A 25496-nucleotide genomic window follows, 5' to 3' on the forward strand; every position below is an offset into this window, starting at 1 on the left:
CATAACAAAAAGAACAAGAGAGATAATAAACATCCAAACATCCAAAAGGTATAAATAAAATTTTGGAAGCTGGTAGGTAGATAGACAATGATAACTCATACAAGGCTCCAGAAAACTCAGAAAGCATCATGCCTACTGAAAAGGAGGATTAAGAAGTAAGTCAATTCATGTCTCAGCACCCTTGGAAAGCTTAGAAATTGTATCTAGGCAACCAACAACCTCCACTTTTTCTTTCCTTTTACTTTTACTCTCTGAAGAGATTGAATGAGAGATACCCTGGTCTTGGGGACACCAGGCAGAACTGATAGCAGAGGTGAGATACTCTACTGAAAAAGTGGAAGAAGCTAAGTGAAAATCTACTTTCTAAATGTTTAGAGTCCTCCCCAGCAAACAACTTTTCCTCAGCTCCAAGAATACTATAGGCCATAATTACACTTCATAGGAATATAATGGAGCACGAGAAGAGTAAAGGAAACTGGTCTGCTCAAGAAAAAAAGCTATATGATTATTGGGATGTTCTCCCAATAAAAAAGGCAGTATCACTCCACAGTGACACCATCCAGCAATGAGCCTAGCTGCAACAAAGAGCTTACAGAGATCACTATTTTGGTTCATTTGTGCTGCTGTAACAGAAATCCCACAGTTGGGTGGCTTTAGCAAACAGGAGTTTATTCTGTTACAGTTTTGGAGGCTAGAAGTCCAAGTTCACAGTGCCAAGCTCTTGGGGCTGGGTGAAAGCCCCTTGACCTTGGGCTTCAGCTCTGCCTCTTACTCCCAGCTCACTGGAGCTAGAAGTGTCTTTTCACTCATGAGCTGCTGGCTGCTAAGGCTAATAAGCCCAAGGTCAACAAATAAAATGGCACAGTCCCAATATTAGCAAACAACAGTGCATGCCACTAGTTTAAATTCAGAGACAGTCCCAAGATCAGCAGGAAACATGGCAGGCTGCAAAATGAAGACTCAGCTACATGCAGAGTCTATGCGTGCCAGAAAGCTGCAGACCATTCCCAAAGCTTCTCCTTATATACTGGAAGCAGAACACATCCCTAAAGCAGCTATTTAGCTTCTTGTGGCTGATCCCACTATGGAGCTGATTGCCAGTCTCATTATGGAGAATAACTACACAGCTTCCCAGCCACTCAAAACTAGAACCAGTGAAGTTGGCACATAAACTTAACTACCACAATCACCACATATTGAAGAAAGGTATCCTACATTAAGGAGAGAACAAAACAAAGAAGGGGAGATAAAAATGAAACTGGAGGAGACAGAGACAACATAGAGCATAAAAGCAGAAATGTCATTGTATTTTCAGAGAGAGAAGAAAAGTTATTGAACTCATAAAACAGGACCAGAAGCTATAAAATAGTACTATCCAAGAACAACACAGCACTCTTGGGAATATGATAGATTTCAGTAAAAAAAAAAGTAAGAGACAAGATTGGAAATTTCTGGAAATATAGATCATAACAAGAAAGATCAATGAGAGAGGGAGGATAAATCAGAAACATAATTCATCAAGGAGACTTAATACCCAAATACTAAAAGTTCCAGAGAGAATGCATACCATCATGAAATTACAGAATATCACAATGGCTTAGTTTCTTAGTGCTGCTGTAACTGAAATACCATATGTGGGTGGCTTTAATGAACAAATTTATTTTCTCACAAATGCTGAGAAAAGGTTAGAGCTCCAGATTTGGGGTACTGGCACTTAAGAGAAGCCTCTCTCTGTCCATTCTGGGGGAAAATTCTTCTCTCTTTCAGCTTCTCTTTTTTGGTCAGTTGGTGATCTCCATGCGGCATCAGTCTTCCCCATTTGTAATCGCTTGCTTCTTTGCCTAACCCGTTCCTTTTACTTCTCAAAAGTGATCAGCTTATGTTTGGTATGTTGTCCTTTAACATACTGTTGTCCAAAGCAAGTGAAAGTGTCAAGGCCAAAGTCAAGGAGGAGAGAAGTACACTATAGAAGTTGGGGTACTGGGAAGAAGAGTAAATATTCTGAATAATTTACCAAAGTATGTTCTCAGTAAATAATTATGGACTGGGAAATGGAAGAAAATAACCAGATTCCAGGCATTCCCTGTGGGTATTCCTATACAAGTTACACAAGTCCATGGGGACTCTCCTACGTCCTGACATAGAGCATCACAGAGAAAACCAGAAGCACTGTCTAGCATTTAATGGACCAACCAACCAGAGTGAAATTTGTTGGGCAAATAAAGCATGTCTTCAGGAGTGACTGTCAGCAGAGACTCTTCCTCCAGGGTGGTTAGCTAGGGCAGCTGCCTCTAGAAGGGTGAAGGAGATCAGTGACCATGGGGTTCACAAGAGGCCTGATTGAGAGTGCTGTGCCTACCAGACAGCCTGAATTTTCACAGAGACCTGCAGCATTCAGGCAAGCCTGGGGAGCTACCCAAGTACAACCAATTGGAGTTGAGGATCATTGAGCAATCCTTGCTGGCAACCCACATGGGGAGCATCGCAGAGCTGAGTGACCTGGTGTCCCGATCAGTGCATCACCTGCAGCCCCTCAATGCCAAGCACCATGGCAGTGGCACCCCACTACATCGCAAGCAGGGAGCACGCTGCTGGGAGCCTAAGGCCCTGTACACCCTTTGCTCTTTCATGCACTGCCCCCAGATGGAATGGGAAAACCCTAATGTGGAGCTTTTCAAAGTCAATCTCCAGGTAGAAAGGTAAGACTTGCCTTGCCTTGGTTGGTTAAAGAGCGGAGCTTCCCTCTGGCCAACACTCCCTTGTGGTGAGTGGGTCCTGCCTCCAAGATGGGAAGATAGGAAAAGGGCTCAGGCGGGGAGGGATGCTGGGAGTAAGAATTACCCAGTCTACAGAAATTTGCTGGAGGGGTCTCCATGGGAACTTTGTGCCCTAACTGTTATCTGAGACCAGGATGAGGTCTTTGAAATGGATTTGTAGAGGACTGGCCCAGTTCATTAGTTTTTTTCAGAAGGATAAAAATAGCCTGAGGTTTTTTTGTTTTTTTTTTTAAAGTGATTGGCTTATGACACACCCTACACTGATAGTGCCTCATTAATGTAACAAAGAAAACCTTCTTCTCATGTAGGATTATATGCACATGCATAGGAGTTAAATTTACAACACAAATTTTTTGGGACTCGATTCAATAAAAAATAAAGTTCTCCACAGAGAAAAATTAGTAAATATATAAAGGGTCAGGTACTCTGGTGGTAAAGTGCCTAAGGCATTTGACTGCTCACCAGAAGGCCGGTGGTTCAAACCCACCAGCCACTTCTTGGAAGGAAGATTGGGCAATCTGCTTCTGTAGTGATACCACCTCAGAAACCCAAAGAGGGGTTGTTATGAGTCGGATCCGACTTAACTGCAGTGAGTGTTTGAGTTTTGATAAAGGGTCAGGAATTACAGTGACCTGAGCTATCCCTATAGCAAGACTATAAACTAGAAAATAAGGAAGCAATGTCTTTAAAATTATGCATTAAAAAGCATATTCTATGCCCAGGAATATTATAATAAAGTAGGAGAGTAGAATAAAGAATTTTTCAAATCTATGAGATTAAAAAAAAAAATTCCCCCATTTTAACCTTTCTCAGGAAGTGGTTAGAGAATGTTCCACGAAAACCAAAAATGAGGAAGACATGATGTCTTAGTTATGTAGTGTTGCTATAGCACAAATATCATAAGTGGGTCGCTTTAAAGTACAGAATTTCATTTTCTCACAGTTCAGGAAGACTCAAGTCCATAGCCAGGGGAGAGTCCTTCCTTGTCTATTTCAGCTTCGATAGTTGCAGGGACTCTTGGCATTCTTAGACTTGTAGATGCATTTGTCTTCTTCCCCTGTGTGTGTCCCTGTGTTTATTCTGCTCCTTCATAGCTCAGAAGCGATTAGATTTAAACTAAAACCAAACTCACTGCCATCAAGTTGATTCCGACTCATAGTGACCCCCTTTGGGTTTCCAAGGTGGTAAATCTTTATGGAAGTAGATTGCCCCATCTTCCTTCCACCGAGTGCCTGGTGGGTTTGAACCACCAACCTCTGGTTAGCAGTCAAATGCCTTGGGCACTATGCCACCAGAGCTCCTTAGAATCTACCTTATGCTTGTTGTTGTTGTTGTTACGTGCCGTCGAGTCAAACCCGACTCATAGCGACCCCTCCTTGGGTTTCCGAGGCAGTATCACTATGAAAGTAGGATTGCCCAGCCTTCCTTCCGAGGAGTGGCTGGTGGGTTTAAACCACCAGCCATCTGGTTAGCAGGCAAGTGTCTTATCCACTATGCTACCTTATGCTGGTATGACCTAATTAACATCACAGAGAAACCATTATTTCCAGACAGGGTCATATTTCACAGGTACGTTGTTGTTGTTATGTGCTGTCAAGTCAGACCTGATTCATGACTTCTTCTCCTTGAGTTTCTGAGGCAGTATCACTATGGAAGTAGATTGCCCAACCTTCCTTCTGAGGAGTAGCTGGTGGTAAGGGTGTAGGATTTAAACACATATTTATTTCAGGGGGGCGCAATTCCATTTATAACACATGTTGTTGTTGTTAGATGCCGCCAAGTCATTTCTAAATCGTGGTGACCCCAAGTAAAGCAGAAGGAAGCAATGTCTAGTTCTGTGCTATCCTTATAGTCATTGTTATGCTTGAGCCAAACTTTGCAGCCATGGTGTCAATCTATCTCCTTGAGGATCTTCCCCCTTTTTCACTGACCCTCTACTTTACCAAGCAGGATATCCTCCAGGGACTGATCCCTTTGGACAAAATGACTAAAGTATGTGAGACGGGGTCTGGCCATTCTTACTTCTGAGGAGCATTCCGACTGTACTTCTTCCAAGATAGGTTTGTTCCTTCTTCTGGCTGTCCATAGTATTTTCAATATTCTTTGCCAGCACCACAATTCAAATGCATCAGTTCTTTATTCTTCCTTATTTATTTTCCAGTTTTCACATGCCATGGTTTGGGTCAGGCACACCTTAGCCTTCAAAGTGATATCTTTGCTGTTTAACACTTTAAAGAAGTCTTTTGCAGAAGATTTGCCCAGTGTAGTATGTCAGCTGATTTCTTCACTTCACTTCATGGTCGTTGGTTGTGTCTCTAAGCAAAATGAAATCCCTGAAAATTGCAGTCTTTCCTCCATTTATCATGATGTTGGTTATTGGTCCATTTGTGAGGAGTTTTGTTTACACTATGCTGAGGTGCAATCTACACTGAAGACTGTAGTCTTTGATCTTTATCAGTCAGTGCTTCAAGTCATCCTCACTTTCACCAAGCAAGGTTGTATCACCTGCTTATCACAGGTTGTTAATGAATATTCCTCCAATCCTGATGCCACATTGTTCTTCTTATAGTACAACTTCTTAGATTATTTGCTCAGCATACAGATTGATTAAATATGGTGAAAGTATACAGTCCTGATACACACGCTTCCCGATTTAAACCATGCATTATCCCCTTGTTCTGTTTGAACAACTGCCTCTTGATCTGTGTACAGGTTCCTCATAAGCACAATTGAGTGTTCTGAAATTCCCATTCTTCACAATATTGCCCACAATTTGTAATGATCCACAGAGTTGAATGCATTTGTATGGTCAGCAAAACACAGGTAAACATCTTTCTAATATTCTTTGCTTTCAGCCAAGATCCATCTGACATATGCAATGATATCCCTCGTTCCATGCCCTCTTCTGAATCCAGCTTTTTGACAGTTCCCTGTTAATATACTGTTGTAACTGAATAACACATAGATGCAGGAAACAGGGAGGCAAAACCTCCTGTTGACAGTCATGCAGCCATGTACAGGGCAGTACAGAGAGTTCCAAGAGGCAATGGAGAAAATGAAACCCAGAGGTTACCTGATGTATTTGAATGGCTTAAGAAGTGATCCAAAGTTATATCAGGAGGTTGAGGGCTGGATAAGTATTGGATATGTAGCAAGGTTTCTAAAGAAATGAAAACCACCTCTTCTCACTAGGAAAAACAAAATACCCAAGTTTTGTAATTTATATGCCCAGTGTCAAATAGGCAATTAGTGAGAAGAAATGGAATTCAAACTTAGGTATCTGATTTAAATCCCTTTCTCTTAGCCTCTCAGGATTGTACCATTCACATTATCAGGAGCAGTGTAGAGTGGTGCCCATTTTATGACATCCTTTTCAATATGATACTTAAAAAAAAAAAAAAAAAGCCTGCTGAATTGCCAGTAAAAATAGTATCTTCTTTTAATTTCTACATCTTGGGAATAACTCAGTGTGACCCTTTTAAAAAATTTTTCTTGACCTCTTATATTTCTCATAATTATTATTTATGTCTTTTTCCATTATGTCCATTGAAAATACTGCTTCCTCCCTAATTTTTTTATTTTGTGGTATTTATTTGTATATTAACCCTTTGTCATATTTTCCGTATATTCTCCCTTTCACTTTTGTTATTATCTGTCGTGTATTTTGGTATACATAAGATGGTGTTTTTGTGATCACACATATCAACTTTTGCCTTGTAGTTTCTTCATTTGCTTTTATACAGAGATAGATACTCATATAATTTTCACAAGTGAGGAAACTTAGGCTTGAGTAAGCAAGCTTAATTTGAGTTATACAGCTAGTAAGTACAGTCTCGGAGTATCAATGAATTCTGCTCCTTAGTCTATCTTTACATTGAATTTGTATGTAAGTCAGAACAGTTAGGTACACTTTGTATCTAAAGTCAGTCAGTCAATTATATAGTGTATAGTGTCCCTTCCTATGCATAAGAAGTATTAAAGAAACACTTCTAGACACACTAAAACATTTTTAACATACAATAATAATAATAATGTTTTGATGTGCATCACAAAGTACCACCTATTTGTTATTATGAACCACTGTATATAGCTCCAGTGTTTAATGTAATAGTCTTTATGGATGTTGGCTATCTATGAATTGTAGTTAAATCAGACATAACCCAGGACTGGCTGTGTTAAAATCAGGACTCTACCTTAAATCTTTCTGACTCTAGAACTTTGGTTCAGACTATGTGCTTTAATATATCTTGAGATGGTGTGTGTCTGAGAGAAGTGAGCATGTTAAGAGAGAGGATCAGTATCAGGGTGGAAGTGAAGGAGAGGAACAAGAAAGTCAGGAATGGTGGCTAAATGTCAGTTGCTAACCAAAACTGACGGGTCAAACTTACCAGCTGCTCCTTGGGAGAAAGATACGGCTGTCTGCTTTCATAAAGATTACAGCCTTGGAAACCCTGTATAGCAGTTCTACACTGTCCTTTTCTGTCTTAAGAGGTCACTATGAGTTGGGATTGACTCAGTGGTGAGTTTGGTTTAGTTTTGCTTTAGTGACCACCATAAAGTAACTGACATGTTAAACACAGCTATTTTAATGCAGTCATGTCAAAATGTGAAAGATGAAGAAATTGAAGATTTTCACCAACATTTGCAGTCTGAAATCAATCAAATGTGGAATTAAGATACATTGCTAATTGCTTATGATTAGAATGTGAAAGTTGGAAAAAAGAAGAAGGATCAATAGTTGGAAAATAATGCCTCAGTGATAAAAATTAGGCTGGAAATTGCATGATAAAATTTTGCAAGACCAATGACCTACTCACTGGAAATACCATTTTTCAACAACATAAAAGGTGACCATAAATGTAGACCTCCCCAGATAGAACACACAGAAATCAAATCTGCTACATCTGTGGATAGAGACGATGGAGAAGCTGAACAAGGCCAGTGAGAATAAGGCTTTGGGCCAACTGTGGAAGAGATTATCAATTGCTCATATGAAATTTCAAATTGAAGCCGAGGAAAATTAAAATGTCCATGAGAGACAAAGTACAACCTTGAGTATATCCCACCTAAATTTAGAGGGCATCTGAAGAGTAGATTTGACTCACTGAATACTATTGATTGAAGGCCAGACACTAAGGATATCATACATGAAAAAAGCAAAGGGTCATTTCAAAAGACAGGAAAGAAATAAAAGACCAAAATGGATATCAGAAGAGACTGTGAAATTGTTCAAGAGATTAGGTAATTATACTGAAACATGCAAAGATTTGGAGTTAGAAAACTGAAAGGGAAGAATGCATTTGTCATTCCTCAAACTGAAACAACTGGAGAAAAGAACTCAAGCTTTAAGTTGCAATATTGAAGAATTCTGTGGGGTAAATATTGAATGACACAGGGAACATCAAAAGAACGTGGAAGTAATACACAGTCACTGTAACAAAAAGTAGTGGTGATGTTCAATCATTTTAGGAGATAGCGTATGATCAAGAACTGATGGTATTGAAGGAAGAAGTCCAAACTGCACTGAAGGCATTGGGGGAAAAATGGCTACAAGAATTGATGGAACACCAATTGAGATGTTTCAGCAAATGGATGATGCAATGCTGGAAGTGCTCACTTGTCTATTCGAAGAAAATTGGAAGAGGGCTACCAGGCCAACAGACTTGAAGAGATCCATACTTGTACCCATTCCAATGAAAAATGATCCAGCGGAATTCAGAAGTTATTGAGTAATGTCATTAATATCACACACAAATAAAATTTAGCTAAATATAAATCAGAAATGGTTGCACAGTACATACATAAAGTACTGCCAGAAATTCCAGACAGATTCAGAAGAGAACATGCACCAAGGAATATCATTGCTGATGTCAGATGGAACATGGCCAAAAGCAGAGACTACCAGAAAGATGTTTACCTGTATTTCATTGACTGTGCAAACACATTTGACTATGTAGATCATAATAAATTATAGATAATATTGTGAAGAATGGGGTTTCCAGAACACTTAACTGTGATCAGGAGGAACCTGGACACAGAACAAGAGGCAGTTGTTTGAACAGAACAGACAAACATTGTGTGGTTTAAAATCAGAAAATGTGTGCATCAGGTTTGTATCCTTTCACCATACTTATTCTGTGCTTATCTGTACACTGAGCCTGTAATCTGAGATTCTGTACTATAAGCAGAAGAACGTGCATGACGTTTGGAAGGAGACTCATTAACAACCTACAATATGCAGATGACACAACCTTGCTTGCTGAAAGTGTGGAGGGCTTGAAGTACTTACTGATGAAGATCAAAGACTACAGTTTTTAGTAATTCACTTCAACTTAAAACAAAACCCCTCACAACTGGACCAATAAGAAATACCATGATAAATGGTGAAAATACTGAAATTGTCAAGCATTTCATTTTATTTGGGCCTTCAATAAGTGGTCAAGGAAGCAGCCATCAAATGACATTTCATTGGGCAAATCTGCTGCAAAAGATTCTTTAAAATGTTAAGAACCAAAGGTACAACTTTGACGAATAAGGTGCACATAACCAAAGCCATAGTATTTTCAGTCACCTTATATGAAAGGGAAATCTGGTCAATGAATAATGAAGACCAAAGAAGAATTGATGCCTTTGAATTATGTTGGCAAAGAATATTAAATATATCATGGACAACCAGATGAATAAACAAATAAATCTGTCTTGGAAGAAGTTCTGCCAGAATGTTTCTTAGAATACAGTCTGGAAAGACTTTATCTCTTGTCCTTTGGACATGTTATCAGGAAGAACCAGTTCCTCACGAAAGACATCAAACTTGGCAAAGTAGAGGGTCATTGAGCCTCAATGAGATTGATTGTCACAATGGCTTCAACACTGGCCTCAAACATGGCAAGGATTGTGAGCATGGTGCAGAACTCAGCAGTGTTTTGTGGTGTTGTCCATAGGGTCGCTATGAGTTGCTACTGACTCTCTGGCAACTTATAACCATAAACAATGTCAAAATGTAACCAAGCCCTACCTCAGTAGGGCAGTGGTGGTTCATTGGTAGAATTCTCGCTTTCGGTGTAGGGGATCTGCATTTGATTCCTAGCCTAGGTACATCATGCACAACTACCACCTATCACTGGAGGCTTGCATGTTGCTATGATGTTGAACAGGTTTCAGTGGAGCTTCTAGACTAAAAGGTTCTAAGAAGCAATGCCTGGTGATACACTTCCAAAAATAAGCCAGTGAAAAGCCTATGGATCACAATGGGGATCGGTTGTACAATCTGTCATGCGGATGGTGCAGGACTGGGCATTATTTTCTTCTGTTACTCATAAGATCACCATGAGTAGTGAAGAGAATGGCAACGTACCAAATGTGAGTGACCAATATGACAGCATTGAGGATGAGAAAGACATAGAGAGGTACATGGGAAGTACAGACAACAAATATGTTTTGCATAAACAGTACTGAGTTCTCAGTGAAGGCAAACATGGGTATATGGATGAATAGATAGGTGAACAGGCTAAACGATTAGGTATGTCTGTGAAAGAGGGAGTGTATCCAAGATCATATATAGGGTTGGCAGACAATGGTCCTATAAGTTTATGTGAATGATCAGAATCCCCAGGTGTATAGTAGAGCTGACAAGGGGCAAGGTTGTGGTCACTGCTTGGTCACAGCCAGCTACCCAGAGTGACTGAGTAGTTGATCCTGCGGGCTTGGGACCATAGTCACAGGGGACATCAAGCTCAATTGGCATAACATACTATACAAAACATTGTTCCACCTCCTACTTTGGTGAGTAGCGACTGGGATCTTAAAAGCTAGCAAGCTGCCATCTAGATGCAATGATGGATCTCTCCTCATCAAGAGCAAAGAAGAAAGAAGAAAACCAAAATTAATGAAAACAATCAGTCCTCACGACTGGTACACCATCCAATCTGCAACCTATACAACTGTGAGACCAGAAGAACTAGATGGTGTCCGGCTACCACTGTCATCCACTTGGAAGGGATGTAGGAGATCCTGGATAGAGAGGGAGAACAATGTGGAACAAAACTCAAAATCATTTGGAGGGGAAAAAAAAAATAAAAAAGATGGTTGGGACCAGGTTTGCTGGTCCAGTAGAGGCTGGTGGAACCACTGAGACTATGGCCCCTAGCTGCCCTTCAGGTCTGAAATTGAACACACACCTGTGGTTTCCAGCCAAACAAAGTACAGGCATGTGAGTTAAACATTTACCTCAAGTAGACACACGCCCTGGAGAGAACAATCATGGGAGAAGGAAGGGCTGCTTAGGCACAGGGAGACAGCTCAGGGGGCAGGAGAGTATGGAGGGATGGATACTGGGAAGTGGTAACTATGGGGAGGAAGTGGGAGGAGAGCTGTTGCATTGTGGTAAACTGTGGTCAATGACATGAGACAAAGTATATGTGAACTGCTGTATGGAAAGTGAATTTGCACTGTAAATCTTCACCCAAATCACACACACACACACAAAAAGATCACCATGAGTAGGGGTCTGACTTGACAGAACCTAACAACAGCAATGACCCCAGTGAATTGGCCAATTCAGAAAGCCCAGGTTTAAATAAAATTTGATGTATAAATGTCCTTAGTGATAGGGTAGGGATGGGGTCATTGTGGCATTTTGACAGTCATTTATTCTGAAGTTGTCATTTCATCTGTTTCAGTATGGACTGCTTTAGTGGTCAACTTTCAAAGACCAGTCTGAACTGGTCTAGTCAGAGAAGGTTTCATGGAAGAGGGGTAGGCAAGGTTTTATCTCGACCTGGAAAAATGGTTTTATTTGAATTTGAAGAGGGAAGGAGACTAATCCAGAGGCCCACAGTGTGAGCACAAAGGAACACTGCCACTGTGGTCACAAGTAGGAGAGACAGTGTTGTATTAAACACTGTTAAAGAGCAAGTTATGAGCCAAACCACTCTGCATTCAGGTTCCAGCTGGACCACCTGTAGCTGGATAACCATGAATAACTTGACCTTTCTTTCCTTAAGGGTCATCTGTTTGGACAGGGGGCAGGAGGAGGGGGACCAAACTCATAGAATAGTGGTGAGGAGTAAATGGCTGCCTGGCATACAAAGCTCTCAGAAAGTATTAGTGATTATTATTATTAAATGAGGAGGGCTTCCTCATGAGAGTGAAGAGTGTGTGTTAGGGGTTGTCATGTTAGAAATGTGGTGAGCTTGGAAGATTTGAGCAATGTTATGCATGGCCTTGGAGATCTGGTAGCATAGTGGCTAAAGCACGTGACTGCTAACCAGCAGGCTGGCGGTTCAAACCCACCAGCCACTCCTCGGAAGGAAGGTTGGGCAATCCTACTTCCGTAGTGATACTGCCTCGGAAACCGAAGGAGGGGTCGCTATGAGTCGGGGCCGACTCGACGGCACATAACAACAACAACAACATGCATGGCCTTAAAAGGCAACAAATTAGATATGGATTTGATTCTGTAAGAATTAATAGGGGACTATATAGGAATGACATTACAAAAATGGTGCTTAGTGAAGCTTATGCTATGTTATCCTGCATGATATGGCTGATAAAGTCTATTTATTGATTCTTTATTTAGTTGCTTCTGGCATATACCAAAAAGTTCAATTTTAAAAGTTCTAACATCTAGAAGTTCAATTCCTTTTTGTGTTGAAATTCCTTTATTCAGAATTAAAGATTATTTTATTTTAAATTTATGTTCCATTTAAAGGCTTGCTCAGTTATCTTTTTTCTTGGTTAATTTGGCAACAGCAGCTTAAAGTCCTCATAAACCACGTTTGGGATTCTTTATGCATTGTATATCATTGTCCATGCTAGTAAGAGTTAATGACAATTTGCTATTAAACTTTCTGATTAAAAATGTTCAAGTAAAAAGGTCTCTATTTTAGTATAGAATTGTTTTATGGTTATGGAGGAAGCTAGTGGAAGATAATTTAATATGCCATTGCTGCAGGTTTTTTAACATGCTGCCAAATGAACTGCAGTGCTGTGAGCTTTACATTTATCTGAACTTTTCTGGCCAAACTACAAGATTATGAACATTAATGTTGATCATATCCTACACTTAAATTACAATTTGGAGCATTACTATCTTCAGTTCCTATGAATGGTTTTTGGGATATAATTTTTATTTTTTAGAAATAAAGACATGTTTAAAGGAGTAATGCTAAGATTTTTGGACCTGTAATTTTAATTCAATTCTTACATTATTATTAATTGTTTCATGGACCTTATACCTTTCCAGTTCTCTCAATATTGAATATGGTTTGAAAGCACTAGCAATTTTAGAATACTGGCTCTTTAGCTCATCTATGTACATAATCACTAGAGACTACATTTGTAGGCCTGCTTCAAACCTCAGTCATTAAAACAATTTTAGACAATACAGCTAAAAGTACATGATGTGATACGCAGTTCTGATAATACCTGTTAATAAAATAACTCTAAAATATCAACCACTTTTTACCTTCAGAAATGCTTTTTATATATTTATTTAAGAAGAAACCTTGATTTTCCTATTTGCCCTGTTCATTACAAGCACTTCTCACTTACTGACATAGTTAGGTTCCAGAGATCAGGTCCTTATGTGAAATCGGCATTATGCAGGAGTTAGGAGCTGTGCCTTAGCTAAGGACAGTATTACCCAAGTCACTGCCTGTCTGGCACCCTTGGTATATCTTAGAATAGGTGTGGGGCAACAAGATCCCTTCCCCACCATGCTTTCCTCACACTATGGAGCCTGCAGTGGGTGGGGGTGGGGGTGATGAAGTGTTATCTGCCTCCCGATGCTTCCAGCTGCCCATCTTAGGTGGGGACCCCACTTGTCCTCGCCAACAGCCACCTGCCCAGGGACAACCCCACTTGTCTTCCACCTACTGCCTCCTGACGCCAGTCCCAGGTGGGGACCACACTTGTCATCCTCTGTCAGCCTCACCCCAGTAGCCCAGCATGGCCCCTTCCCTCTCTCTCCTTCCTGCCTTGCCTACTGACCTACGTGGGACCTTCAGGCTCTTGCCCTGGCTCTTACTGCTTGACTATGAACTTGCATTATCCTGCCATTTCCCCATACCCTCTGTGGCCAAACTGAGCGTCAAAGATTATCGAGAGAAGGCCTCCCAGGGCTGGTCAGCTGCCATCCCTCATGTGGCCCATTTGTCACTGGGGCTTCCAGTATATCATTCAGGGTTGCTTGCAGAAGATGCCTTGGCTGGCATTGGCACTATGTGGTGCCCGGACCATTGGAGACACTGCCTGATAATTTTTTCAAAGCTGTTATAAATGCAAAATGTTGGATAGTGAAATAGTTAATAAGTGAGGAGTGGGTGTATACAAGAACAGTGAAATTCCAGTTTAAGATTAGGTAACTAAACTCTCTGTATACCCACATAATAGAATATTTTTAGCCATTAAAAATATCCACAGTCAATACTCATGGAAGTAGAAGTCAAGAAATCAGATGTTGTATTGCACTGAGCAAATCTGCTGTAAAAGACCTCTTTAAAGTGCTGAAGAGCAAAGATGTCTCTTTGAAGACTGAGGAACGCCTAACCCAAGCCATGGTATTGTCAGTCACCTCATACACATGTGAAAGGTGGACAGTGAACGAAGAAGACCAAAGAAGAGTTGATGCTTTTGAGTTGTCATGTTGTTGAAGAGTACTGAAAGTCCCATGGACTTCCAGTAGTATGAACAAATCTGTCCTGGAAGAAGTGCAGCTGGAATGGTCCTTCGAAGCAAGAATGGCCAGATGTTGTCTCACCTGCTTTGATCATGTTGTCAGAAGGGACCATTCCCCATAGAAGGGTATCATGCTTGGTAAAGCAAAGGGTCATTGAAAAAGGGGAAGACTTTCAACAAAATGGCTGCAGTGACGGGCTCAGATATAGCATGGTCTGTGAGGATGGCACATGACTGAGCAGTGTTTCATTCTGTTGTACATAGGGTTGCTGTGAGTCAGAGCTGACTAGACAGTACCTCACAACAGCAACAACAAAAATGTTAACTATAGTCAAAATCATCTGTGAAACTTACAAAAGCACTTCCCTGGGAATGACCTCAGGAGATTTGATTGAGATATTGATGAAGAAAAGAGGAGGAATTTGCATTATCCTGTCATTTAGGGTTGACTATGGGCACCTGCATTTTTAACAAGCTCCACAAGTAATTCTGATGCACAGCTAGGGCTAGGGCAGGGAGTACAGTGCACTAAATAAGCCTCTGATAAAAAGGTTCTGTTGGACGGGGGAATAAAAAGAAAAGTTAACAATGATTATCTCTAATGACACTAGAATGTATAAATTCTGGAGAACCAAACTTGAAAGTCAGTTCTTTTTTATTCAGTGGCTTAATTTTTCATAGTCTCTAGTGTTCCTCTAGACAAAAAGGGCATTCCTTCCACTACCAGGGGTAATATAGGATAGATTATATGTACATGGATATATCCAAAATCTCTGGTTCCTCCACTTTGCCTATATGGGCTCTTCGGAATCTTTCCACATTCTGAGTATGGCAAATAAATCAAAACTTTGACATGCTGACCTTGATATCCACTTAGAAGGGAAAGATTGAGAGAAAGCTAAGTACTAAATGAAACTCTCTCCTAGGTCATGATCTTAGACATTTTATGGTCCTGATTGTCTGTCTCATGTTGCCCAAGAGAGGCCATAAATCCAAGCAGTCTCACGCAGTTACAACAGATTTTGCTTAGAACTCTGGAAAATAGACCTTGTTATCACTCTACTCAATATGTCACCCACACACATACTTTGGAGTCTTTCATTTCAGTTGATATTAACCTTTGAGGAATCTTCCAACCAATGCACTTGCGTTGTCATCATAATTCCTTTAATTAATGTGCATGAGTCATTATTTCTTGAATCTTAGCTTTCAGAGGTTTGTAGTTCTAGGATTACTCAAACTTATTTGTCTGTAAAATTATCCCTGATCTTATACATCAGAAAAATCTAAGCTGTTTCCCAGGGAGGCTGAAGTACCATTTGCAGTTAAGTAACTGTCATCATATAATTGAAGTCGAAGGGTCGATGGCACTTTTAATCTTATTGGATATAATATCACTTTGTATTCTCACAAGACTGTGTTTTTGCCATATTTGTCACCATCACAAGGCTGCCTCTGTTTATTCTGCCTGTCAGATTCACACATTTAAATGCAGTTATTTTCATTATTATCCCCTAGCTCTTTGCCCCTTGGATCTTCTCTTTCTTTGGAGAAAAAGAAAGAAGGAGGTATTTCTTTTAGATGTGGTTTAAAAATTTTTTCAATATTCTGTTTTGTGTAGTGTTGAAATCTCCAGCATAGTCATATGTGTATCTTGTCCTCAGTGGACCTTATTCTTATTCACTAAGGGTGAAGTCTCATTTTGCAAAGCCAGGAAAGATAAATATGAATGGAGCAAACCCAGGAAATGAGCCTGTCAACTTTATCTTTTCTCAGTTTCCCCAGCTCTACTGGCAGCAGGCCATTTGATGAAATTGGCCAAGTACTACTTTATTTTAAGGCATCTACTGTTTGTTTTCGATTTACATTTTATTACAGCATTCCCTTTTTGCTGAAGGTATTTTTCATTTCAGCTTGCTGTGAATTTTATTTTGTGCAATAATTATATAAATATTTAGATACCATACTCTTTCTTTAGGATATGAAAGAGATGGTTAGTTTCTGTTTTCACCCTGTACCAATAATTTACTTAGCATTTAAATTAGATCTTGAGTTTCTGTAGGAATGTATGAGTCAGTGAGAATACATTCTGATGGCAGAGAACTCTGAGCCTTTTTCTTTTACTATCATTAAAGATATTGATTTATTTCTCAATATAGAAACCAAAATTAAACACATACCCCATAAGAGTTCAATGTGAGAAAAATAACTGATGCTTAAAATAGTATGTCAGAATGAGATAAGATTCAGACAATGTTACATTTTGAATAATTAAGATATGCCCTTTACTTTACAAAGGACAATTGGTAGGATCCTTTTGCATCAGAAAGGGCCCAGCCAAAATGTTTGTTTTTCTTTCCTAAGGAGCAGGCACAGAGTTTTGACACTGTCTTTATGGTCTGTTCTGCTCCCAACAAATCTCCCTCCTATCCTTACCTGAATCTTATGTCTGTTAACATTTCATTTTATAAAATGAATGATAGTCTATTCTTTTTTCAAAAATACTTTTGCCTTGTTTCACAGCAGTACACCCACTGCAGTGATATAAAAATGATCACTGTTGGTGTCAGGAGCTCTGGTGGCATAGTGGATAAGGCACTTGACTGCTAACCAGAAGGTTAGTCTCCTGCCAAGAGCCTAATAGCTCAGCACTATGCTTCAGGCTCTGTCCTGAGCCTCCTCTACGGATCCTGTTTTCACTTTTGGTGCTTTTGTACACCCTTATGGCACCAGGATTCACTTGTTGAGTGATTTCCAATCTGTAATCCTCTAACCTTTTTCTTGAGCAAGGGTCACAACTGTCCAACTGTCGATATTTGCATCTGGATTTTAAGCTGACATCTCAAATGCACATTGTTCTACATTCAGTAGTTTAATTCTTGGAACAAACTGTAGTTGACCCTGTTGGTTTATTACTACAGTCCTCAGAATGATTCAAGTGTGGCAAAATGTTTAAAAATATAATCCACCTCTAATAAAACAATCCAGTGAGGGAAATCAGTGTGATCATCCGTAAGTGCAGAAAAAGCAGAGGAGTTGGGTCTTTGATTTGACAAGCCCTCATGGATTGAGAAAGAGATGTTTACGTACAAAAAGAGGGAAGAGGATGCAGTCAGAAAACATTGTGGATGTCCATGGAATCTTATAAGCAATTTGGTAAAAATGAATGTAACAAGTTACATCATATACCAAAATAACTTTAAGATAAGTAAAAGACAAATAAAGACCTGACACTCCCATCTCAGGCCTTTTTCAGTTGCACTTCTGGAAGGAATGATCTATGGAGTACTAGCTGGGAGGAAGGACATTCTTCATTCAGCTTGAGAGTAAGTCAGTCAGTACAGATAGAATCCCTCTTTTTCTTCCATTTTTCTTGCTAACAAATTTAGGCTTGGTAACAATATGATTTGCTTTTATTTGTGAACTGTTTTAACTTCCAATTGATTCTTTCCTTCCAAGGTATCTTCTGTTTCAAGGCTTACCATTTTGTCTAGTAATAGAAACAAAGCCTCAAACTATATCATCCATTTTCCAGCCATCGTCTCTTTGTTAGTTTTTTAAATGATGTTATGAAAAACTCAAGATTTAGTGGTTAGGTTTTACCTTCTATTTTTTCAGTACAGTTAATGAAAGATATATTTCCCTTGAAAGTTATAAATCAAGATAGCACACACTAGGTATCCTGTGTTTTCTGGTTAGCCACATTTTGAAAGTCATGATTCTATAGTTTGACGTAACACATTTTAAAATTTGTAGATACTTAAGTCACACATACGCATTTTGTTAGGCCGAAGTAAACCCAAGCCACCAATATGTCAGTTGGCAGCTTCCTCCAGGTGTCAGGCCCTGATGAGACAGCCTGATAAGACAACCAAAGTGACAGAACCCGCCCAGCTGGAAAGTCCCATGCAATGACAAACTTCCTCCTGTGAAGCCCCTTCATGCTAATTAGGTGCAGACCTGTGCTAACAGCTAATTGGACGCTGTCGTTTCCTTGGAGGACCCTGTCATTTCCTTAGTGTCCCCAATTAGGTCCTCTCTGTGTCTATAAGAATCTATCCTCCCTGCCCGGGGGTGCAACTTCTCTGGCCCTGATGCTAGGGCATGAGAACCTCACCCGGGAGTGCTAATAAACTGCTTCTCTGAAACAACTCCGTGTCCTGGTGTCTCGGCAGCTCTGCATTACACATTTTGGCAATAAATGATATTAACTTATCAGACAGACTACAAGGGCTAAAAGCACCTCTGCAAACAACTGAGACCTAAGATCATTTTAGAGTAGTTAGCACTGTATGAGTAAAGATGACTTATAAACTGCTATTGGATACTGGGCAGCATTTTTTATGAGGATCAAAGAAGATGAGCAAAAGCCAGACCAGGAAAGGGACCTCTTACTCAATGTTGATCATAGGTAATGATGTCATTTATTTTTTAATTTTCTCTTTGTTTTCCCATTATTTATTTTTTTATTTTAATGTCTTTCAACCACAGTTATTAGAAGAGTTAGAAAAATGACTTGTATGAGTTTCAGTATCCCTCTAACAAGTGCACAGTGCTCATCCTTGAGAGTAATTTTAAGTCTTCTCTATGTCTGTCAAGATATATTTTCAACTTTTATTTTTCTTTCTTAGTAAATCATTCCTCCATGTACATCCCAGTGCCTACTGTTATTATTGTTAGATGGTAATAAAATTGGGTTATGGATCCTTTTGCTTATGTTTTGACTATTTGCTGTGGTTTCTGTTTCTCTGCAGTTTTGTGCTGTGTTTTATAATACTCAGCACTCTATGGAAATCTAGAAGGGAATGTATTGTGCATACATAGCCTGGAGCTTTCGTTTTATACCTAGATAATACTGTCACCAATTTAAAAGGGGTCTTTCATTTAAAAAAGAGATATATGTATAATATTTAGCTATTATTATTTTCTTCTTTTATTATATAACACCTTAATATCCTACTAAATCAAATTATTAATTCACACTCATGGAATAAGATACTCAATACAACAAGAGCGTTCTATGAAGAGAGCATTGAAACATCTTTGTTGTATGGCTATTCTACTGTTCAAAGATGTGTTTTCTTGTGACATTTGTGTACAGAACTGTAACTTGCATTAACATTCATCTGTCATTTTCTCTCACAGTTGACTTCAAACCTCGTGCCAGCATGGATACTGTCCATCATATGTTACTTTTTGGATGCAATATGCCTGCGTCCACTGGAAGTTACTGGTAAGGGAATGGGCTCATAGCATAGAGGGATATAAAACATTTATTTCTTATAAGTACAATGTGCATCTATACAAGTATTTTGCAGCTGATTAATAAATGGGCAGAATAGTTCTTTTTCAGAAAACGAGGATTGGTAGTTATAATGGTATTATTATCGCAGTTATTATATTCTACTGCAGTGCATACTCATCAATCTTTGTTACTGCCTTAATAAATATAAATCTATTGTAGAAGATAGGAGCCCTGGTAGCACAGTAGTTAAGCTCTTGGCTGCTAACCAGAAGGCTGGTGGTTTGAACCCACTAGTCACTCCTCAGGAGAAAGATGTGGCCATGTGCTTCTGAAAAGATTTACAGCCTTTGAAACCCTATGGAGTGGTTCTACTTTGTCCTTTAGAGTCTCTGTGAGTTGGAATTCACTTAACAGCAGTGGGATTGGTTTTTTGGTTTATTGTAGCAGATAATCATGTGTCAAGGTACAGATAGCTTGTAAAGAAAGACTGAACATTTAAGTAATGGATATTTTGATATTTGTTTTTTAAAGTTCATGATTCTGCCTAAAGAGTATGATGGCTACAGTCATAGAGCACTTTTTTTTGTCCCAGACATTGTATGAGGGGACCTGTACACTATTTCATTTTAACCTAAGAACCCTACAGATTAGGTATAGTTATCCACATTTGCTAGACAAAGAACTTGAAGCTCAAAGAGATTCAGTAACTTGCTCAACACAGCACAGCTGGGTAGTGCAAACCAGGATTGAAACGTAGGTTATCTGGTTTGAAATATTAAGTATTTCCATCTGACTGCCCAACTTCCCATTTATTCAATAACTATTGCAATTTTGGAATTTATTCTTGTCAGTGCTGTAAGTCTAATACCATGTTATGAACAACCAATAAATATCTATTCAATGCTGTCAGATGCCAGAGCTCTAGCAGATGTTATGGAAGGTTCTAGGATAATGTTTTCTACTCCCAAATGCTTATAGCATTTAATGAGGGCTTGAGATCTTCCCTTTCATTTTGTTCACTGGGATTCTTGTCCTTTTAGATCAGTGTCAATCACCATGTATTTAAAGCCTTGCATTTTTCTCCCACACCTAGAATTATGGTTATGTATTTAACAGGCCGGAATGACTGATATGTCTTACTTTGCATTGGAAAGGCCCTGTCCTTATATAATCATATAGATGAACAGTCCCTTCTTTATGTATCCTAATATTCATTTGCCTGATGTGAGGCACGCAGCTACTGCTTTCCAGTCAGTTTTATAATAAACAATTGTAATATGTATTTGGAACTGTTAAAAGCACAGGGCAATTAGTGGAAATCTCCATGGACCAAGTATTATCAAAGCATTTGTTAATAGGCTTAAGTTATTTGATGAAAGGGGCATATCACATAGGAATCCAACTCACATGACTAGGTTTCTGTATAAATAGAGTCAGCAAATCAGCATTACAGTTTTTGCTCTCAGTAAAGTTTTGCAAATAAAACTCTGTGATTAAAAGATTATTCAAGCTTTCTTTGAATTTTATTCAGCAGATTACATCCTTTGGTTTTTATGCTTTAAAAATATTACTTCTGAAATTAGCAATATTTACCATTGGATTAGAATTATTGACCACAGCTAGAAAGGATGTAAGCTTTTAAAATCGGGCTTAGCGTCATCCTGGTTAAAGGGAATGAGTGAGAAAATAAAACATCACTTAAATGGTATTATGGTTCCAGTTGTTAAAAAAATTACATAAAATGAATCGATCCTGTTCTTATGTTAAGGGCATGTCAAAGCCCAGGTATTTATTACTTTGGCCCTTTAAAAATATTTATTAATATTCTTAATTACGCTTTTGTTCAATCTGTAAAATATAGTAGTCAAAAGACTTCAGTTTAGAAAAAGAGAGAATTCAAAGAAAAATGGAAATGAAAATGAAAAGAGCAATTTGAATAAAGTTATTGGGACATACATTATTTTGCAAAAATTGTTATTTGAAAGGCAACACGGTTGAGTGAAAAGAGCAGTCAATCAACTGGCTACATTCCCTGGACAAATCACTCAGCCATCTGGGCTTGGATTTCTTCATTTTTCTGAGACACTTACACTAGATCACTTATAAAGCCCCTCTCTTCTCTAAAATTCCGTGATTCAATGAGTATAAATTTCATGCAAACAGAGTCAGTTTGGAGAGGAATTACTAGGATGGAATTGGAGATGTGTGGACTGATGGACATACCTCAAGCAGGCGGCCCACTGTGTTTTGCCCATCAGTTGCATCAAAGATTAGAGTTTCTAATGACTTTATTATACCCATGTCTTTTTTTAAAATGCATTTTATTGAAATATAATTTATGTACAGTGAAATACATAAAACTAAAGTGACATGGGTCAGTGTTTTGCGTGTTTTTTTGTAGTGTTCCCTCCCCTCCCACCCCTGGCAACCAACAAAGAAAGTCTTCTTTGGTATATATAAACCTTTTCTTGACCCTCCACAACAAGGAACTAATACTATATTTGTCCTTCTGTGATTGACTTATTTCACTCAGCATAATGTCTTCCTTATGCGGTGTTTTTCAGACTCTACATTATTCTTTCGTGCTGCATAACATTCCATTATGTGTATGTATTGTAGTTTGGTCATCCACTTTTCTGCTATAAATCTTAGAGATAAGTCCCTTGCCAGATATGTAACTATCAGCAAATATGAATTTGTTGCTGTCATTTTTGTTATGTGCTTTTTCGTGGTGTCGATTTCTTTGTTCCACATAATTTTCTATGCTGAGCTTATTTTGTTTATGAATCGTGTTGTCACTTTCTTCATTGCTATTGTTTTAATATTTGCTGAATATTTATGCTGGTCCTCTTTTTTGATGTGAAGGTTTGTCATTTTTCTTTGAGGTTACTCTGTGATTTACAGTTTTCTTCCCAAGTTTAGAACAGTCTGTTGTCTTGACTTCCCTACCATCTAGCAGTTCTGTAATGACACAGTTTTTTCCCTCTTTTTGGTTTGTAGTTGTCCTCATTTATCAATTGATGTCTGTGGCTCACTGTTTATAGTCTTGTAGGTTTATTTACTTTGGATACTTCCATAGCTGGGTTGGTTTCTGAGTTGTATCATCATGTGTGTTAATGGTCAGTTGTTGTTGGCTGTTGTTGCTTCTGTGTCCAAAGGGCTCCCTTTAGTATCTCTTGTAAGGTTGGTCTTGTTTTAACAAATTCCCTTAATTTCTGCTTATCTGGAAATGTCCTAATTTCACCATCATATTTGAGGGACAATTTTGCTGGGTACATAATTCTTGGTTGGAAATTTTTCTCTTTCAGTGTTTTATATATACCATCTCATTGTCTTCTCACCTGCATGTTTTCTGTTGAGAAATCTGAGTTTAGTCTTATTGGTTGCCCCCCTGTAGGTAACTTTTCGTTTTTCCCATGGGGCTCTCATGATTCTTTCTTTGTCTTTGATTTTGGTAAGTTTGATGATGATTTCTCTGGGTGGTTCTCTTTTGGGGTCTATCCTGTTTGGGGTTCATTGGACTTCCTGAATGAATATATCCTCATCTTTCATCATACTAGGAAAATTCTCTTCCAACAAATCTTTGACAATTTTCTCAGTGGTTTTATTTGTCTCTTCCTGTCCTAGAATTCCAATGACATGTAGGTTAATCGTTTTGATGGTATCCCACATGAACCTTAGGCTTTCTTTATTTTGTTTTGATCTTTTTTCTGATTTATTCCTTTCCAGAGAAGTGTTCAGGTATTTGCCTTCAATCTCCCTAATTCTGTCTTCCATTGATTCAGTTCTGCTCTTTTGCCCATTCAATGCCTAATCTATGTCTGAAAATTTAGTATTAATCTTCTGGATTTCTGTGTGTAGATTTTGTTGTTGTTGTTATGTGCCGTTGAGTCAGCCCCGACTCATAGCGACCACTCCTTGGGTTTCCGAGGCAGTATCACTACGGAAGTAGGATTGCCCAACCTTCCTTCCGAGGAGTGGCTGGTGGGTTTGAACCGTAGATTTTGTATCATTTCTAATTTTTCATTTATTTTGTCATTTCGTTCTTGTATTGTCTTTTGAAATTGTTCTAGGGTTTTCTGTTTGTTTTCCTTGATCTGTCTCTCAATTTGTTGAAGATTCCTAGATATAATTCTTTTGAATTCCTTGTCAGGGAGTTCCAATGCTTCCTCTTCCTCAGGGATATGTTTTGGGTCTGTATCCTGGTCCCTTGTTTCTCCTGCTTTATCTTGCTTTTTTGTGTGGACTGTAATGCTCTGTTGTCTCCAAGGCATTGTGATGTTTTTGTGTTTAATTAATTGGTGATTGTTTGTTGGAGTGACTTGCCCATGAGTTTTGTTTTCTTTGTTTTGTTTGTATGTTATCTACACAAGCAGGGTACTGTGCTCCTCTAGTCACTAGTTGACAGCACTTAAACACTCACCACCTGTCTCCTTTCCTGTTGTCAGCCTTTCATATGTCCCTGCCAACCTTGGCAAGTAGAACCTATTCTTAGGTCCCTGGAATCCAAATGAGATGCTATCACTTTAAAATCCAAAATGGTTGCCACTTGTAAAGATTCAAAATGGCTGTGCTGTCAGTCACTTTAAATATCCAAAATGGCTGCTGTGTGTTAACAATTTAAATGGCTGCGGCCTCCAGACAGTGGAAAGTCAACAGCTCAGATTGTCTCCCTCCTTGCTGTTTCCCTTCATAGGCCACCAGCACGATCATCTCTGTAGCCCTTGGTGACCAGAGCTGATTTTTAGGTCAATTCTAAGGTCCCAACACCACTTGGAAATATTCAGGCTGTTGGTCCCATAAGAGTAGCTGACAATCCACAGCTCCAACTGTCTCTGTTCTTACTGTTTTTGTTCAGGTTTTTCCACTAGTTGGTGACTAATCCACTTCTGTATGTTGTTGTTGTTATGTGCCATCGAGTCGGACCCAACTCATAGCGACCCCTCCTTGGGTTTCCGAGGCAGTATCACTACAGGAGTAGATTACCCCATCTTCCTTCCAACGAGTGGCTGGTGGATTTGAACCGCCAGCCTTCTGATTAGCAGTCAAGTGCCTTAAGTACTATGCTACCAGAGCTCCCCCACTTCTGTATAGTTCCTTTCAGAATTCAGGGCTCCAGGATTATCTTCTGTATCTCTGTCAATTGGTTTTTCTTTTCTTTGTAGAAGAGGGTCTGTGTCGCTTGTCTGCCTATTCCTCCATCTTACTGGAAGTGACCACCCATGTCATTTTAAATAGATTTAAAAATACCTGCCTGGTAGCCTATATTCCCACTTATCCTATATATAGGTTTGTAATAGTCAATGGTATAACCATAGAATGAGGACAGTAGTTGATGCTGTGATTCATTTTCTTTTAACCAAGCCTAGAGTGTTTCATATGGCATTTAAAAGTATGATCTTCTAAATATATATTGCAAACTAGATGTGCATTAAAAAAACAAAACACAGTTATAGTGACTCTGATTTTCACAATCCAGCCTTTGTGCTTTAAAAATATTTTTTCTGAATGAAGTTAGCAATATTTACCTTTGGATTTTAAACTAAAGCAATGTGTACCTTTTTAAAGGTGGTAAAGTTATTTATGCCTCAGTATGTTACAAAATGCATGCCTCTTTAGAATTGGAGCTCACAGGGTATCTCATGGGCTAAAGTTTTATGTTGCTTCGCAAAAAATCCTGCACTTCCCACCCCAAGGCCTCAGAGGCTTAGTCCTGGAGATTGTCAGCAGAGTTTTTTTTCCCTCCCCAACTGTAACCTCTTATCTTCCCACCTGTATTATAATACTAATAACAAGAA

At 39.0% G+C, this 25496-nt stretch overlaps 1 protein-coding gene across 1 annotated transcript in view; it reads left to right on the plus strand.

Annotated features, from left to right (window-relative positions):
• PAM (peptidylglycine alpha-amidating monooxygenase) overlaps window positions 1-25496 on the plus strand; it is a 219629-nt gene that overhangs the window by 52428 nt on the left and 141705 nt on the right. The window contains exon 4 of the mRNA XM_007942482.2: window positions 19599-19686. Coding sequence (XP_007940673.1) covers window positions 19599-19686 — 88 coding nt within the window. The remainder of the gene's footprint in view (window positions 1-19598; window positions 19687-25496) is intronic.

The sequence above is a fragment of the Orycteropus afer genome, unplaced genomic scaffold (assembly GCF_000298275.1).
Source record: "Orycteropus afer afer isolate SDZICR_OR568_19922 unplaced genomic scaffold, OryAfe1.0 scaffold00091, whole genome shotgun sequence".
Classification (NCBI taxonomy): Eukaryota; Metazoa; Chordata; class Mammalia; order Tubulidentata; family Orycteropodidae; genus Orycteropus; species Orycteropus afer.